Source organism: Oncorhynchus mykiss, chromosome 1 (assembly GCF_013265735.2).
Source record: "Oncorhynchus mykiss isolate Arlee chromosome 1, USDA_OmykA_1.1, whole genome shotgun sequence".
Lineage (NCBI taxonomy): Eukaryota > Metazoa > Chordata > Actinopteri > Salmoniformes > Salmonidae > Oncorhynchus > Oncorhynchus mykiss.
Genome location: NC_048565.1, coordinates 81,850,506 through 81,869,191, shown reverse-complemented (window position 1 = coordinate 81,869,191; position 18,686 = coordinate 81,850,506). Strand labels below are relative to the sequence as shown.

The following is an 18,686-nucleotide window of genomic DNA, read 5'->3' as shown; positions in this document are numbered from 1 at the left end:
ATACCCATTGATTCTTGAAGAATATAATAATAAGAATAAGAATATAACTTATAAATTCCTCATGAGCTTAGTTCAACTGTCGTTTCCCATTAGAACCAAAAATATATGCTTGTTTTAACTCCAATGTTTGTAAACAATGTAAATGCAAAGACTGTATAGCCTCAACATGGTTAAAACTATCATGTTGATTTCGTGGATGGTCTGTCCTTGCATCCATTTGTTTGTCTATGAATTTGAGAGTGGTTATATTTTCTCCAGGCCCATCCCTCAGCTTTTCACCAAAACAGAGGTGGGGTGAATGCTTTGTTTTAGTTTTAATTAAGGACTATCACTTTTCACTTCTGCTATGCCTCTGAATGAGCACCAAATGGTCACATGTGGCTCAGTTGGTAGAGCATGGCTCCTACAATGCTAGGGTGGTGGGTTCGATTCCCACAGGGGACCAGTACAAAAGAAAATGTATGCACACACTACTGTAAGCTGTGTCTGCTAAATGAATAAAATGCACACTGAATGGGCATACTGTATACCAAGGGAATGGCCATGTGCAAACAAATAGGATACATGCAAATGACCTGTACCTATTTGTCTTCACATGCCCATTCAAGGTTTATTACACCTGGATCTTTTTGTCCAGAATAATGTCGTACTGTGAAGGTAGGCTTCAGTCATGAGTATCGTCAGACACTTTGGGTTTGATGTGCAATAAATGTCTCCGACATTTTCAAAATACTGTAACCCTGTTTCAAAACTGAAAATAATTCATTATATTTTTTATTTTTCTTCTGGGGGTAGGCATGCTTGCATTTGAAGGCATTCAGTGGTTGTAGAACTATGGCTGCATATCATTTTAATCCATATTTCATACAATAATACATTAGATTTTTAAAGCTACATGCTTCAGCACTCGGCGGTCCCGTTCTGTGAGCTTGTGTGGCCTACTACTTTGTGGCTGAGCCGTTGTTGCTCCTAGACGTTTCCACTTCACAATAACAGCACTTACAGTTGACCGGGGCAGCTCTAGCAGTGCAGAAATTTGACGAACTGACTTGTTGGAGATACACACAACTTTTTTCAATTTGATTAGCTAATTGAATTCCCACAAAATGGGTCAAATTCTATGCCCACATGAAGTTCAGTTTAAAAGAGACAGCATGGGTAAAAGAAAACTATAAGAAAGGCAGAAAAAGTTGCAATGCTGTCAAATGAGAGCATTATTTTCCCAATACTAACAGTGGCAATCATTTCAAAACTGTGTGGGGGTGTGTGTGGCAGGATACAGGCACGTGCAGCTGAGGAATCAGCACAACGAGGTCCTGCCAGTCTCCAGTCTGTTCATCTACAGCCGTACATCTGAAGACAGCGGAAAAGCAGGTTCACGGCCTGCATCATGGGTGAGTCTGTAGTCTATAGTGTGTAGTGAGTGTATAGTGGGTGAGTCTGTAGTGCAGGGTTTTCTCCTACTCCTGTCCTTGAGAGCTACAGAGTGTGCAGGATTTTTCTGTGTGTCTGTGTCTCCCAGCTCTTCAGCACAGAGGAGCGTAGGGCTGCTGTGCAGTACAGAGTCACCGTCCATGGAGTCCCTGGGCCTGAGCCTTTTACGGTGGTGGGTGTGAGGGAGAGGACCACTGCCAGAGAGCTCCTACACAATGTAAGCATGTCATCTTTCAATTCACCATGTACTGTACCTCAGCATTCTACACATTTGGTGGGGGTTTAAGATCATTTGGATCTTCGAGATTCATTTCAACAGTGCAATTGCAGCAATATAATGCTTAATCTCTATCGTTCTATCTCTCTATATCTGCCTTCCAGATCCTTCCATCCCTCTCCTCATCTACTCTAGTCTCCCTCCCTTCTTACTTCCTGATGGAAGAGAGGGTGACATTGCCCCGTCAGAGGGGGGAGGCTCAGGGTGAGGTTCGGGGTGAGAGGGGGGAGGTTCGGAGGCCTCTCCTGCAGAGGACGATCAGGCCTGAGGAAGAGATACTCAGGGTTGTTGAGAGCTGGAACCCTGACGAAGGCTACCTGGGCAGAGTATGCCTCAAAACGAGAGAAAAGGTCTGGTTGTATTTCAACCTTCTCAAAATCACTTTTCCGTTCTCTTATGACCAAATGTACGACTTCCAATTGGTAAAGTCGCTGCACATTTTTCAATTGTGTTGCTTCAGAGCCTAGAATTCAAATTATATTGGACATTTCTTTCTTTGATCTACTCAACCTGTTCAGCTTGTTCAACCCCAAAAACTGCTCTGGCGGTGTTGCACTGCAACTGACCCTGTTCCTGTCAATGTATGTGTGGGATGTGCCGATTATGCCATTCTTCGCAGATATGAATGAACTGTTGTTGATGTCTCTAAAAAAAGACTCAACAACCATACCTTTAATATTCACCTTTGTTTCAGCTTGTGAATGATGAGAAGCCAGTTATAGAGGAGATGGAGGTCAGCTGTGGACTGGAGGACGATTCCTTTCTGGTGGAAGTACATGGAGTGTCTCCTGACCAATCACCAGTGACCCTCAGAGCTCCCAGACACATCACAGGCAATGACCTCATCCGACAGGTAAGCATATGGGAGTCAGTCACGGGAGTGATTACATTTCCCTAACCCCATTACTTACCAAACAAACAAAGTTGCAGGGGCAGGCTGTTATAATTACAGATCGTGCCTTTAACCGTGTAACTGATCTCCATTTCACTTGCAGACACTGAGGAAAGCCAGACAGTCCAGCCTCCTGCTGTCAGCGGGCAACACCAGTGACTACATTCTGATAGAGGAGGTAGTCAAGGAGCCCCTGGGGCGCAGGTTCCCTGCCAGACCCACCCAGAGGATCCTCCTGGACCAGGAATGTGTATTCCAGGCCCAGGGGAGGTGGAGGGGACAGGGGAAGTTCATCCTCAGGCTCAGGGAGCAGGCTCAGGGAAAAGAGGTGAGGATATAGGATGAGGACTGTGTGTGTGTGTGTGTGTGTGTGTGTGTGTGTGTGTGTGTGTGTGTGTGTGTGTGTGTGTGTGTGTGTGTGTGTGTGTGTGTGTGTGTGTGTGTGTGTGTGTGTGTGTGTGTGTGTGTGTGTGTGTGTGTGTGTGTGTGTGTGTGTGTGTGTGTGTGTGAGAGATACGTCAAGTGTTGTTGATAGCCAAATGTATGAGATTTCCTGCATGGGCCACATTTATTGAATTTGTCAGTAACTGTAAATATGTTTAGGTAAAAATGTTTGCTGTGTTTAAGATGGCAAGACCAACCCAATCAAAAGAACAGTTTGCAAATGTCTCGAAATCTTAACAAATCCCTCTATTTTGTAATGACCAAAATTAGGGTTATTTCTCTGGAGTAGCTGGCCATAATTGACAGCTTCAATGTTCTCAGACAGCTCAGCATGAAGACTGTGTCAGACCTGTTCGCGAGGATCGGCGGAAAGGAATATCGTTGGCGAGTGAGTTGAAACGACTGACAGGCCGGAGCCGGGCCATATGGATCGGGGCTCACGCCTGCTCTGAGGTGGTGCACAGCAATGATGAGAGGGCTGTGTGCTGTCTGCATCGGAGTGAGACCAGAGAGTGACGTTAGTGGTTCTCCTTCATACCTGTTCTACTACACACACAGTGCATTCATAGTGAATTATAGGATCTCTATGTCCAACTCATAGAGATAAATAAGTGCCCAAAAGCCTGTCTTAGCATCGGCAGCGCCATTGAGGACTTTCACAATTCTTAAGTAGTCAACTGGGTGGAACTTCCTATGGGTTAAGGAAGGATCACACAATTCCATCCAGGTCATCAGGATGGACCAGCCAATTAATTATACAAACATTCCATAACTGCAGGTGGCAGCATATTGCCAACCTTGGCTTTATACCTATCCAGACAACACACGTCAGGTGGCAGTATGCACCCCTTTCAGTTTGTTTACCAACTCATAAAGTAGTAGAAGAAGAAAATTGACTACTTCGAAATGGAGTTGGCGCTGGCTATGGTCTCATAGATGCCATAATGGGACAGATGCAGTGTTGCGTCCTCTATCTAACTCTATGGTCCAACCCTCCCTTGAGTTTCTCTAACTAACTCCATGGTACAACCAAATCCAAGTGTACCGCATAACTTACAGCTAAACAACCTCGCTAGCATCATCATTTGGGGCAGAGAACCAATTTGGAATCTGGGAACCAGACTGAAGTGTAAAAAGTAATATTTTATGTTCTCTGCTATCGATTGTCCAATTGATAGTATTATTGTATGCTTGTAATATAATGTTTGTGTGTTTTTCTCCCTTCACACACTCTATTTAAAGATATCCAAGATGGGCTGACACTGGGAAGATGTGGAATTGGAGCCGTGCAACTCCTAGGTGTCTGATGTGATTTGGACCAGGCAATAAGCCTAATCTACATCTACCTAGAGCTGGAAATTGCACCTTATCGGCATGTGCATTTATTGAAGCCTTGCATTAGTTCCCCAAGCAAATGCCTAACGAAAATGGGGAGAATCTCAATTGGATTTCCTTGCCTCCTTTTCGAAATAAATGCACTTGTCATCAGGCAAATTACATTTACAGAGGTGGAATCACATTGTCTGTTAAAAACAGTAAGATAAATACACATGTAGCTAGAGTCCATTCCATTCTCCTTTTTTCTGTCCTTGTGGCACGCAGAAGACCCAGGTTCGAATCCAGTCGGAGATGAAAGACGAACACACTGACTGTAAGACAGACCAGCAGATGGTGATATTGTGGCAAGTTTGAAGTGGCTGGAGGAAATGTGAAGAATCTCAATTAGATTTCCTCGCGTCCTCTCCTCGCCTCCTTTGAGTCGAGGAGATGAAAACAGGAAATAAATGTGCTTGTCATCAGGCAAATTATGTTTAGAGGTGGAATCCCAAAATACATGTTTAAAGTGGTTTACAAATTCTAGTTATGCTAGACATTTTATAGATAAAAGGTTAAATAAGTAGAGTATCATTTTTAAATGTGTACATGCTTTTCCCCTCTGAGAAAATAGTTGTTTCAAAGGAGGTGTGGCTGATTTCAAAACACCTCAGCGGTAGGATACACCCGAGCATCCTTTGCCGGAGGTGGCCGTCGAGGAGAGGAGCCAAACTCCTTCGTTGACCTATTAACAAATTAAACGCTCCTACATATGCCAAACCCTTACTGGATTCCAGGTCACGGAGGAGAGGAAGGACTATTCCCAATTGAGAATCTCCCATGGTCAGATTCAAATAATCAGACAGACAATTTCACCCATCATCCCTCAAAACTAATTTCTACATTAACTCCAAACATGTTTTAATATTTTTCTCTATTTTACATTACTGCTGGTGTACAATACTGCAATATTACTGTCATATTAGTATATTAAACATTCCCAGTGCTATAGCTGTGTCCTTTGGTCTATTTCCTCACAATGAATCTCTACAATGACAGACTTGAATTTGACACCAAACCGCTGTGATGACTGATTCAAGAACTTGATCAAAAAGTTTAAGATTTTATTACAAAGCCACTAGCACAACAATATAACTCCTTGTTCAGCAGTCATTTTGAAATCAGTGCAAATTACATAGAGCAGACAAACTCAAATCATACAAGTGCAGGAACCCAGAAAACTGTTTTGTATTTGTAAAATTAAAAAAACACAGCAAAGAGTTTATTTAACCATGTTCAGGTTTTGCATTTAAAGCTACATAATGCAAAAATTAAATAAAAATATCATTGTTCTGGCTGGTTTCTTGAGCCATGTCATAACCAAGCTAGGCACACAGGTAGGAGAAACAAATACACAGAAGAGAGCAATTTAACCTCAGACTTAACTATCAAATAATAATTAATTGAAGAACTAGTCTATTCATCAACAATATTGATATACTATCAAAAATCAAGCATACACTCCCTTGACATTAACATTCTTAGAATATTAGCCTAAATATAAACAATACGATATGAACATTCCACTTGATGGACTTTAACATTCTTAGAATATTAGCCTAAATATAAACAATAAGATATGAACATTCCGGTTGATGGATTCCATATTTGTTTTTGGAAAGCCAGAGGAGTACAATACATGCTGTTGGAAAAATGCTAATAATTATAATACACATGGCTAGAACATAGAAACTCCCCTAGAAATATTTTGTCAGTCACTGAAGGTGTAGGAATTGAACATGCAGCATTAGTATATTAGCCTAGTAGTTAAATCAGACGGAATGCTGTGTTCACCATTCACACAGCCGTGGTCAGTCTGGTTTAACTTGGCTATTAATTTTAATAACAAATTAATATGATGCAGCTTAAAATGAAGTCAAACCAATGTCACACCAGGGCCTCCGTACATACAACTTTCTGAACATCGTTTACATTAAGAAAGTAAACTAAAATTCCAACTCCACATTTTCCTCACAGAAAATCAGAGGAAAATTGAAATTACAGTTGTCTTCCTGAATTGACCAAATTGAAATAGCCACAACCCTGTAAGGACACACCTGGTTTGGCACACAGCACTAGGACGGCCAATATGTGCTTTAAATAAGTCCTGTGCTCTAAACTGCACCTGTTGAAGTGAAGTCTTCACTAGAAACACTTGACAATGGCACAATAACAACCGGAATTCAACTGAACTCTACACACACTTTGACATCCTTCCGAAAAGAATTGAGAAAAAACAGCAACAGTAGGGGAAGTGTAAGATTAGAGAGGCACACACGCATGAAAACCATCCACTAGGTACATTCTTGATACAAGTACTAAGAAATACTGTTGCAATAACTACAATATATTTGAAATGATATTGAATTTAAATGAATATAGGGTTAGCGTATTGTGTGACTGTTACCGGAGCAAAACATCACTGTTTTTTAGGACAGCGTTTCCCAAACTCGGTCCTGGGTGAACGTTTAGTTTTTTGTCCTAGCACAACACAGCTGATTCAAATAACCAACTCTTCATCGAGCTTTGATTATTTGAATCAGCTGTGTAGAGCTAGGGCAAAAACCAAAACCTGTACCCAGGGGGGCCCCAGGACTGAGTTTGGGAAACTTGTTTTAGGATGCATTTGAGTAGGAAAACTGGTGAGATGTCTTCAATCATTCCACTGGAAGCATGTTGGGTGTAATATATTCTTATTTTACTGTCCAGCTGCAATTGAAATTAGTTGAAATACTCTTAAGCCCATCCTCATTAACTTAATTGTACCATGTATCATAACAGATTTACACCAACAGAAAATCAGTTATGCCTGAATGTACACAAAAACACATTATCAAAGAAAAAGTATGTTGGCTATAACACAGAAACGTTCAGCAATTATACAGAAACAAAAATCAGCTTACTGACCTAGTCAACAGAACAAGAATATGACTCATCTCTTTCGGGGTGCATGTGTCGCAAATTCATTGAGAAGTTTGTCACAAAATAAGTAGGCCTACTTTAGTTACTACACAGCTATTCCCTATTTAATATTCAAGCTGCAGGTGTGTTGCTATGGTTACAAACTGTAATGACAGGGGAACGGTTAAATAGACGAAGGGAGTATCTTGTTGGTTATGACTAACAACCACCCAACACACACACCTGTTTAGTGTTCAAGGTAGAAATTGCCCCCAACTACAGATCTAGGATCAGATTTTCCCAATCCTATTGGGTGTGATGATAAAATGTCCAATATCTGACCCTGCATCAATGATTAATTATGGGCAACTTTCACTTTGAGGGTGTTTGGGGGTTTATTCTTTGACATCTACAGCGGTTGCCTATCACTCCACTCCCTCTAAAATACCACAACTCTACATTGTGTAGTTTACACAGTTCATCCCTCTCTGACAGCACACTGCATGTGGGTCTCCATGGCTGGTCCGATGTCCACTATTGTCTTCCCACTGGTAGCTGAAGTTGTGATGATTATGGCTCCCAGACAATCAAAACAGTCAAAATGGCTGATTGGCCAAGTCACTGCTAGCTTAACAGTCCGAATGCACAAACACGTGTCTGCACACACATGCTCACCTACAAACACACAATCAGGCCTGGGCACACTCACTCACACAAATACACACACAGACAGTTCTGAGGCAGTAGCTCTAGCTGAATCCCTGGTCATAGCGGCCTTTAATCATCATGTTCAATAAAGGGCCAACCTACAGAACAGAAAGCACATTGATGCATTAAAATGCAATCGCACTAAAAAAAGTCCATTGTTGAAAACCCTATTAGGGCCTACTACTAGGTGAGATACTATTGCTATAGCTTTGTTTCACTGAGTGTCCTGTCGTCTAGTCTTTGTGCTGTACCACACATCCCCCTTCTTCCATTCACTCTGTGCTAAATCAGGTAGACCATAAATATTCACAGTAATTGGGTTGCTATCAGGGTCAGCGTTCCGGAGCCGTAAGGATTCCGGGCATGGCAAGCTTTCTGCACTATTCCTACAGGACCAACTAAATAAGGAGCCGCCAAATGAAATGTCAATCATCTGATGTCATGTTCTAGTTATGGAACCAGCCAGAATTTTCCTCTCAATGGAATCTCATTGGGACTCAGAGCTGTGAAATGTCATTTGATGTTCTAGAAATTATGTGATTTAGTCATGTTCTAGTTCTGGAACTAGTGAGTCTATGGGATCTTTGGCAGCCTGGTACAGATATATGTTTGTTCTTGAGTTTAGCCAACTCTGACTGTGTCTGTCATGCCCAGATATGACACTATGGCTGTCATGCCCAGATATGACACTATGTCTGTCATGCCCAGATATGACACTATGTCTGTCATGCCCAGATATGACACTATGTCTGTCATGCCCAGATATGACACTATGTCTGTCATGCCCAGATATGACACTGTCTGTCATGCCCAGATATGACACTGTCTGTCATGCCCAGATATGACACTGTCTGTCATGCCCAGATATGACACTATGTCTGTCATGACAAGATATGACCATTTTGTCTGTCATGACAGATATGACATTTTGTCTGTCATGACAGGTATGCCTAAAGTAGCCAGTGCATACAAAAATACCAGGCTTTCTACAATGGGTTGGTCAAAACAATCATTGTGATGGGTGGGCTTCGCCTCGTACCTACGACCGCAGCACAGCAGTGCTAAAAAAGTCCCAACCCACGGCCTCTCGTGTACAATTGCTTTAACATACCAGACTAGATCTCCCATAAATAAATCCCATCAGAATATTCCTCATCTGTCCAGTTTCAGTACCTCGTGTGGGTCTCCCAGTGCCTCCCCCAGCATCTTCTCTATGTTTCTCATGATGGCCACCTTCTGATGAGCTCTCAGTGGGTACTCGATCCTCTTGGGCGTGGGCGCACCCTGGGGGAATAACAGATCATTTAGTGAGGACAGAAATATAACATGTCCTCTAATACTACTTCTATGAGTAAGGGATGTATCAAGGTGATCCAAGCTAATTAAAAATGATAAAGAGAGCACAGTGAGAAATGTATCTTTCAATGCAAAGATATTCAATTCATTTCACCAATATTTTGACCATAATGGTACCTTCTTTAGGGTGCCACAACATTAGTTGACATGAATGTAGTAAAGATGATACTGATATGGTGATATATTTTGGCATATATCAGTGAGCACATACAGTACCTTGTACCAGAAGTTGACAGTGATGGTCACTCCACCACTCAACAGGGACTCAATGTGGTGCCACCTGAATTAGCCATGAAACGAAAACAGAGCAGACTTATCAGATCATGTACAATGTCACCAATAGGTCAAACTGACCAGTCTGGTTCCACAATGCCACAGTGTTGACATTTCAGCGACAGAATCCTCAGTCAGAAAACAGCATCAAAATCAGTCTATTTTCAGACTCGGTACAGAACGACTCTTACCAATACACACTGTACTGTACATAGGATCCCACCACACACATAATACTAGGTAGAACAGTGCCCAGCTCCTACCAGTACATGGGGATGTAGAGAACATCTCCAGGGCCCACCACAGTCTCATAGCCCGACACATTCTTGAAGTTGGGAAACCTCTCATAGTCAGGGTTCTCAAAGTCAACCTACAAATGGCAAAAGCAAACTTGCTGTTCGTAAGATTAATTAAAAACAAACAGAAACAGTTGAGAAACAGAAAATCCACTGCATATCAAATCAAACACCGGTTTCTAAAAGGGACCACAATGGAAATAGGTTTTCCTTGATGTGTTAGCCTCTATGATTGCATTGCATCCACGTCTGGTTGATTTGTTTTAAAATGGTCAAATAAATGACATCAGAAAGTAGGTTTTACCTGGCTCTGTCTGTCACAGGGGTGGTGAACAGGGAAGGGGTAGAGACACTCAAACTGGTCGGGAGGGAACAGGATGCACCTCTTGTAACCTTTGATTTGTGCAAAGAAGTTCTGCTGCTCATCGTAATGGGCTGGCGTCACGTTGCCTACAAACATTGAGCAGATCACAGGATTACCTGTCTGTCTCTGGAGGAGCAATGCCCTTAAGCTAATTTCAGCTGAAATTAAGGTGAGTAGATTTCTTTCTTAATGCCCTTACCACAAGGCCTTTGATTGCACATTGAGACAGGGTAGTTCACTATTTCCATCAGCGATATATGGCACCCACATTGTAGATATACTGTATATAATTTCCTTGTCTAATAGGACTAGGGAAATCACCTGCTAGTCATGGTCCCCATGCCTAAAAGCCACAGGGTCCCTTCCTTACCAGGGTTCTCCCCAAAGAATTTAAAAGCGGCGCTGATTTTGTACCTTTAAAAAATAAACTATTTGTTGTAATTTATGGACCTAGAAGGGGGGCACCGACCCCTTCCAGGCCTCCCATCCCCAGCAGAACCAACCTTGTTAAAACATCCTGGGGAAAACCCTGCTTAACCTTCATTCCTATAAACCCCTTAGTTCCTTACCCTCCATGCCTATAGGCCAAGGCTAGGTCTCTCACCCTCCATGCCTATATCACTAGCCACTTTAAACAATGCTACCTTATATAATGTTACTTACCCTACATTATTCATCTCATATGCATACATATATACTGTACTCTATATCATCGACTGTATCCTTATGTAATACATGTATCACTAGCCACTTTAACTATGCCACTTTGTTTACATACTCATCTCATATGTATATACTGTACTCGATACCATCTACTGTATCTTGCCTATGCTGCTCTGTACCATCACTCATTCATATATCCTTATGTACATATTCTTTATCCCCTTACACTGTGTACAAGACAGTAGTTTTGGAATTGTTAGTTAGATTACTTGTTATTACTGCATTGTCGGAACTAGAAGCACAAGCATTTCGCTACACTCGCATTAACATCTGCTAACCATGTGTATGTGACAAATAAAATTTGATTTGATTTGATTTATAGGCCAGGGCTAGGTCTCTCACCCTCCATGCCTATAGGCCAGGGCTAGGTCTCTCACCCTCCATGCCTATAGGCCAGGGCTAGGTCTCTCACCCTCCATGCCTATAGGCCAGGGCTAGGTCTCTCACCCTCCATGCCTATAGGCCAGGGCTAGGTCTCTCACCCTACATGCCTATAGGCCAGGGCTAGGTCTCTCACCCTCCATGCCTATAGGCCAGGGCTCTCACCCTCCATGCCTATAGGCCAGGGCTAGGTCTCTCACCCTCCATGCCTATAGGCCAGGGCTAGGTCTATAGGGTGGTCTCTATAGGGTGGTCTCTCACCCTCCATGCCTATAGGCCAGGGCTAGGTCTCTCACCCTATAGGCCAGGGCTAGGTCTCTCACCCTCCATGCCTATAGGCCAGGGCTAGGTCTCTCACCCTCCATGCCTATAGGCCAGGGCTAGGTCTCTTACCCTCTATGCATATAGGCCAGGTCTCTTACCCTCCATGCCTATAGGACATGGCTAGGTCTCTCACCCTCCATGCCTATAGGCCAGGGCTAGGTCTCTTACCCTCCATGCCTATAGGCCAGGGCTAGGTCTCACACCCTCCATGCCTATATGCCAGGGCTAGGTCTCACCCTCCATGCCTATAGGCCAGGGCTAGGTCTCTTACCCTCCATGCCAGGGCTAGGTCTCTTACCCTCCATGCCAGGGCTAGGTCTCTTACCCTCCATGCCTATAGGCCAGGGCTAGGTCTCTTACCCTCCATGCCTATGAGCAGCAGGTTGGAGGTGAGCTGGCCCCAGTTTCTCTTGCTCTGCTGCTTGGTGATCCAGTTCCAGTTGAAACCCAGGAAGTCCACCACAATCTTCCTGCCCACTGTGTCATTCAGTGTCTGCTGCAGGTACACCCTGGGAGGATGAACAGAATAGAATTAGACCATCTGATGAGACAGAAATTGATATGCTGCTTTGCACATATTTTGGAAGGAGCACAGCCACAGAGGGATCTGCAGTACAGTGATCCTGGAGCTAGTTGGAGCAGAATGTGGATATAGACACAAAGGATAAGACTGTCCTGCATGACACTCTGTCATAAACACAGTCCAAAGAAGGGGTAATGCTGTACCTGTAGAGTCAACTACTGATAAAAGCAAAAGGGTTGGAACTGTAGTGAATATGCTGCTTTAAGCCCAGTGGTTAACACAGATATACAGAGGAATGAAGAGAAATGCTATTGAATAGGGACAGTTGCAATGCAATTCCAGAGTTTGCACTTATCAGGAGTCAAGTGTACTCAGCAAGTGTACATGCATCCGGAAATGAAAGCTTGTCTTGCCATTATAAAATGTTCAACTCGGCTCAGTAGAAAGCATTCCTTGCCAAACCACAAAGAATTATTTCAATTAGAAAACAGTAATGCCATGCAACAAACGTTGCACAAAACCACCACTATGTGACAGAAAACGTAATTTAACTGATCAAATCTACAGTACATGGACACAAGCAGCAAGCATTAGTTCTAAGGAAGGGGCTCAGTGTAGTAAGTGATATGTGTGTGCGTGTGTCTCTCTCTCCCAGGCCAAGCAACTCAGTCAGGTGAGAGTGGTACAAAATGTTCCCAAGATGCCTTATAAATGCTTAGTCATTCTCGACAGCTAGCTATTTCAGTTCCTGCATTAGATTTAATTTGACTCACTCAACATTTTACTTTGGTCTAAAGAGCAATGCCCGGCACTCCTGCAACGCAAACACCTAGACTGGATAGCATTTAATCTGATTCTGTCCGTATTATACATGTTTTGTGACTCAAATAAGAGAAGTTATATATTACCTTCACTCATATTAAGCACTGATAAAATGTCCCTAAGGACCTAACTCTCCTGCAGCAGGTCAGCAGATCACCCTCCCTCGGGTGATGGTTTAATATAGCCATTTACACAAAAACATTACCTCTCATCTCCTCCCTCTTCCTGCGTTTTACGCATTTTCTCCACAAAATCCGAGAATTTCATGTCTATCCGTCGAGACTTGGGTACAAAGTTCTCAAAGTTGGCCATTTTCTTCTCGTCATAGTAGAGGAATTTGTGGTTTTCCGCGATGTACACAGAAAAGTCCCCGTTTCCAATGTTCTCCTGCAGGTACGGGATGTCCCACTGGAGAGCCGGATACACTAGATTGGTGTCTGTTAAAACCACTGGTTGCTGGAACCCCCCCCCCCAAAAAAGGAAGATTTGTTAGATTAGAAAAAGACGGCATATACTCTGATATTTTTTATTCCTTATAATATAGGACTGAAGCAAGCAACAATTTTCATTAAATTATACAAAAAGTATTCAACTTTTTTAAACATAATTTGTTAACATGTTTTCCTAATAGTGATAGGCCTAACGTTATATGCATTAAATAGCATTAACTGGGTGGTTCGAGCCCTGAATGCTGATTGGCTGACAGCCGTGGTATACCAGACCATAAAATATCAATATACTATCTAATCAGTTTTCCTTTGAGGCATTGAATAGTTAGGCTATAGTCAGAACAAATTAAATGCATGGGGAATTCATCAATATGTAATAGCTTTTAATACATTACACATATTATCTTTAGGCACGTAGCAAAGAAAGGCACACCTGTCTCAGGCGAATAGGAAGAGCCTGCATTTGCCATGTGTATCAACAACACTGCGGTTCGCTGGCAAGCAGAGCGATTGATGGTCCCATTGGACACAAGTGGCAAGTGCTACGTGACTACTGGAACGTAGGCTGTGTAGCACATGCGCGCTGTGCGGCTGCACTGTATTTCATTAGCGAAGCTCGTACAGCAAAGACCGCAAGCAGGGCGGAAGCAAGAGGTATAATATACTGAGTGAATTATGAATAGGATACGGAAGCTCCATTTCAACAGACTATGTTGTTTGACTTTTAACTTGGGTCAATAAGACGCTATTCAACTAATTTCATGTCAACAGCAAATTGTTGGTCTACTCTATTCGGTACTCTACTGTTTACCGCGCGGGTACTCTACTGTTTATCGCGCGGTAAATCTGAATTATACAGCTCATTCACCTAGTCAACATTGATGTGTCTGGTCAAAACTCGATCCCTCCTCTCCTCCATCCTCATCTCTCTCCCTCTCCCACCTAAGTTCACTGGGAGTTCACCACAGATCATAATTGTGGAACCACAACCATTCTATGCCCCCCCCATGCCATATAACTCTCCTTCCGTGGCCTCCAACTGCCCCCCCCCAACAAAATCAATATTTGAATCATGCAGTCAACTGCTCCTATAAACATAGCTGAATAAAGACCAAGGAATATAACCTGTGATTTGCATGCAGAAAAATGTTACTTTGCATTTGGATCCCTCAGCACACATGTATGGAACATAGAACTGATATTCACTACAGTTCACTTACCTCAACAGTCTCAGAGTTACACTAATAGCCTAGATATCCCATATGCATCCATAGTACTGATGCAAGCATGCCACATATTAACAGCCAGCATTGATCTTCCAGGCTGTAGCCTAATCTCTGGCATTGTATAATCATATTTCAAAGAAAGGCACATCAATGGATGCGAAAGACAGTCATATGAGAAATATTGATTTATTTAGTGATACGTGCATTTCAGTGTTATAACAGGGTGTGACTGTTGCATTCCTCTGATGTAGGCCAAGTTAGAGATCAACCAGTCAACGTCATATCAGATGTAGTAAATGCAGACTGACTTTTGGAGAGAAGCATTCAAGAGGAGGCATGACATGTTTTCTTATTGAACATAAAGCAAAGGAGGTGGCACGTGTATACTGAGAGGACCATTGCTAACAAGGGGTCCAGATTACCTGGTTTACGAATAGTATCAGAAAGGAGAAGAAAAAAATCTGCTACCTATAAGAAAATAAGATAGTCTATGGTAGGCCAGATGTGTGTTACCAGCAAACGGATTATCTGCACTGCAAAGTGCCATGCTATGCAGACTTGTCAAATCCAGTGTTCTTTGGCCTTGGTTTTGGGGACCAAGGGGTTGTAACCTAGGCTACAGCCAAGCTTGTGTTCCAATCCAGTGTCAAAAACACATGTTTCACCTAATAATCAAGCCCTGCCATGCTACATTGGAACTGCACACCCTACGAAGGACCCCAGGACCAGGTTGGAAGAACACTGGACTTGTCCACTATCAACCAGACCAAGTAGGGTCTCTCTTGCATGAGATTTGATTCATGCAGAACAAGCCTGGATAAAACAGGTGAAATTGAAAAAAATAGAACCACTGTCAAAATCGTGTTCGCTGGCTTGCCAGCAGCTGATTCAGTTGAGAGAACATTGGCTATCTTACTAACAACATACAGGATACAAGCAGGTGGTGTGTGCAGGACAAAATACTTGTTGATTAACGTTATTTGACAAAGTAGCAGCTAGCCATATAGCCATCGTTAGCTAGTTATTTTTGTTTCTCACCTCACCATATCCCTCTTACCCTCTTACCTGCACATTGATCTGGTACTGGTACTGTATAGTATAGCTCTATTCTTGTATATTTTATTCCTCGTGTTACTATTTTTAATTGTTCGTATTGTTTTTTAACTGCATCGTTGGGAAGGGCTAGCAAGCAAGCATTACACGGTAAAGTATTCACCCGTTGTATTATGCGCATTTGACAAATACAATTGGGTTACTTAATTTGAGCTATCTGTCAAACTTGAACAAAAACATGACAGCAAATTAATTGTCATGTCAACTGTCACTTTACCTCGTTGTTTATGAGCATCTCAGCTCTAGGATCCGTGTGAGAGAGTCTGGGTATCGGTCTGGTCTGGAAAGGATACTTTCGAAGTTGAGAGTCGTTCCAGATAGGGCTGTGGACCTCCGGCTCCGAGAATGATGCGGCACCGCCTTCGTTCGCCGTCGGATCATTCTCGACCACTGTTGCCGCTGCCATGCCCGTGTACCGAACCCAAGCCAAGATTGCCCCTCGCTCGCTGTCAAAAGATGTTCTCTTGACTCGAGAAACTGACACCTCTTCTTTAGGACTTATGCTACGTGTTTGCTCACAACATTGCCATGCATAAATGGTCTGTTTCTTTCCCAATGCAATACATTAAACACCGAGCCGACAAGCTTCCAAAGCTCAGTGTTTGCTAGCACCAGCCAAATGTGTAAATAACCATTGACCACTGAGGTATAATAAGAACGGCAGTGACAGGCAAAAAAACTAACGACGAAAATGTATTTGGAAGGAAAATACCAAGCGAGGTGTAGTACCCAGAATGAGAATACAGCGACATCTAGTGTACTGAATGACTAACTGCTATAGAGCAACTTCACAGACATCCATCAGATGGCGTCAGAGTACTGCTATTTGATTAGAACGAAAACTGTCAGAAAAATAGATTTTGCTCAGGTTTCTGACATCACAGTGTATACAAACAATTCCGAATTACACTCACTTGAAATCTTGAAATGAGAGACACCCATAGAATATAGGATTGTGAGTTGAAATTTGGTGCAAATAACATACATTTGATGTATCTTTGCTCATCTCTCTGTATGTGTGTGTGTGTGTGCAGGGTTGGATGGATTACATAAAAAATGTAATCAGTTACTAATTACAGATTACGTGACAATAAAAGTCATTACTAACATAATTCATTGGATTACTTGTAATTTAAGGATTACTTTTGGATTACTTCATTGGTTTGTCAGCATCTCTGCCTCCTCAGTTTATGCTGCACACCAATCAGTTCCCTCTCTAAAGAGAAATCAAATTATACTGTATCTCAGTGCTTTGGAAGTGAACAGGGTGATGCTATATAATGAAACATGTCCTTTCGACACAAAGAACCTGATGAAATGTGGGATGATTGAGGTCTCAGTAAATGCGGGTCTAAGTTTTGGTTACAAAATGGTTCTGTCGAAAGCAAATTTGGCATCAGATTTCAAATAGATTAGAACAGAATTTCCACTGAAAGGTGACTTCCAAGATGTCTGGCTTACTCAGCACAGCACAACTATTTTATTATGTTTTAGGCAAACACTTCTAGCACACATCCTGATTAGATTGAGTAATCAAATATGTAGTCAGTTGTTGACGGTAACTTTACAGTGCATTCGGAAAGTATTCAGACCCCTTGACTTTTTTCACATTTTGTTACGTTACAGCCTTATTCTAAAATGGATTAAAATACAAATTATCCTCATCAATCTACACAATAGCACATAATGACAAATAAAAAACATGTTTTTAGAATTTTTTGCAAATGTATTTAAAATGAAAAACAGAAATACATTATTTACATAAGTATTCAGACCCTTTGCTATGAGACTCTAAATTGAGCTCAGGTGCATCCTGCTTCCATTGATCAACCTTGAGATGTTTATAGAACTTAATTGGAGTCCACCTGTGGTAAATTCAATTTATTGGACATGATTTGGAAAGGCACACACCTGTCTATATAACTATTTAAGGTCCCATACTTGACAGTGCATGTCAGAGAAAAAAACCAAGCCATGAGGTCGAAGGAATTGTCTGCAGAGCTCCGAGACAGGATTGTGTCGAGGCACAGATCTGGGGAAGGGTACCAAAACATTTCTGCAGCATTGAAGGTCCCCAAGAACACAGTGGCCTCCATCATTCTTAAATGGAAGAAGTTTGGAACCACCAAGACTCTTCCTAGAGCTGGCCACCCGGCCAAACTGAACAATCAGGGGAGAAGGGCCTTAGTCAGGGAGGTGACCAAGACCCCGATGGTCACTCTGACAGAGCTCTAGAGTTCCTCTGGGGAGATGGGAGAACCTTCCAGGAGGACAACCATTTCTGCAGCACTCCACCAATCAGTGGCCAGACAGAAGCCACTCCTCAGTAAAAGGCACATGACAGCCCGCTTGGAGTTTACCAAAAGGCACCTAAAGGACTCTCAGACCATGAGAAACAAGATTATCTGGTCTGATGAAACCAAGATGGAACTTTTTGGCCTGAATGCCAAGTCTCACGTCTGGAGGAAACCTGGCAACATCCCTACGGTGAAGCATGGTGGTGGCAGTATCATGCTGTGGGGATGTTCTTCAGCTGCAGTGAAGAGACTCGTCAGGATCAAGAGAAAGATGAATGAAGCAACGTATAGGGAGATCCTTGATGAAAACCTGCTCCAGAGCACTCAGGACCTCAGACTGGGGCGAAGATTCACCTTCCAACACGACAACAACTCTAACCACACAGCCAGGACAACACAGGAGTGTCTTCGGGACAAGTCTCTGAATGTCCTTGAGTTGCCCAGCCAGAGCCCAGACTTGAATCTGATCGAACATCTCTGGAGAGACTTTAAAATAGCTGTGCAGCAAC

General features: G+C 42.6%; 2 protein-coding genes across 2 annotated transcripts in view; one reads left to right on the top strand and one right to left on the bottom strand.

The window, feature by feature from the left end:
* The window catches only part of LOC110530522 (1-phosphatidylinositol 4,5-bisphosphate phosphodiesterase epsilon-1), a 41,836-nt gene extending 36,468 nt beyond the window's left edge, over positions 1 to 5,368 (top strand). Inside the window, exons 26-32 of the mRNA XM_036989917.1 lie at positions 1,276 to 1,394; positions 1,523 to 1,651; positions 1,816 to 2,061; positions 2,406 to 2,564; positions 2,707 to 2,931; positions 3,369 to 3,564; positions 4,290 to 5,368. Coding sequence (XP_036845812.1) covers positions 1,276 to 1,394; positions 1,523 to 1,651; positions 1,816 to 2,061; positions 2,406 to 2,564; positions 2,707 to 2,931; positions 3,369 to 3,563 — 1,073 coding nt within the window. The 3' untranslated portion in view covers position 3,564; positions 4,290 to 5,368. The remainder of the gene's footprint in view (positions 1 to 1,275; positions 1,395 to 1,522; positions 1,652 to 1,815; positions 2,062 to 2,405; positions 2,565 to 2,706; positions 2,932 to 3,368; positions 3,565 to 4,289) is intronic.
* A 1,928-nt stretch (positions 5,369 to 7,296) lies between these two features.
* fih1 (factor inhibiting hypoxia-inducible factor 1 alpha) lies at positions 7,297 to 16,544 on the bottom strand (the record flags this gene model as incomplete). Its single annotated transcript, NM_001281328.1, is given in 8 exon segments — positions 7,297 to 8,128; positions 9,204 to 9,314; positions 9,603 to 9,666; positions 9,923 to 10,029; positions 10,260 to 10,405; positions 12,108 to 12,256; positions 13,298 to 13,548; positions 16,098 to 16,544. Coding segments are annotated over 8 exon segments (1,074 nt in total). The 3' UTR covers positions 7,297 to 8,071.
* Between the last annotated feature and the right edge of the window lie 2,142 nt (positions 16,545 to 18,686).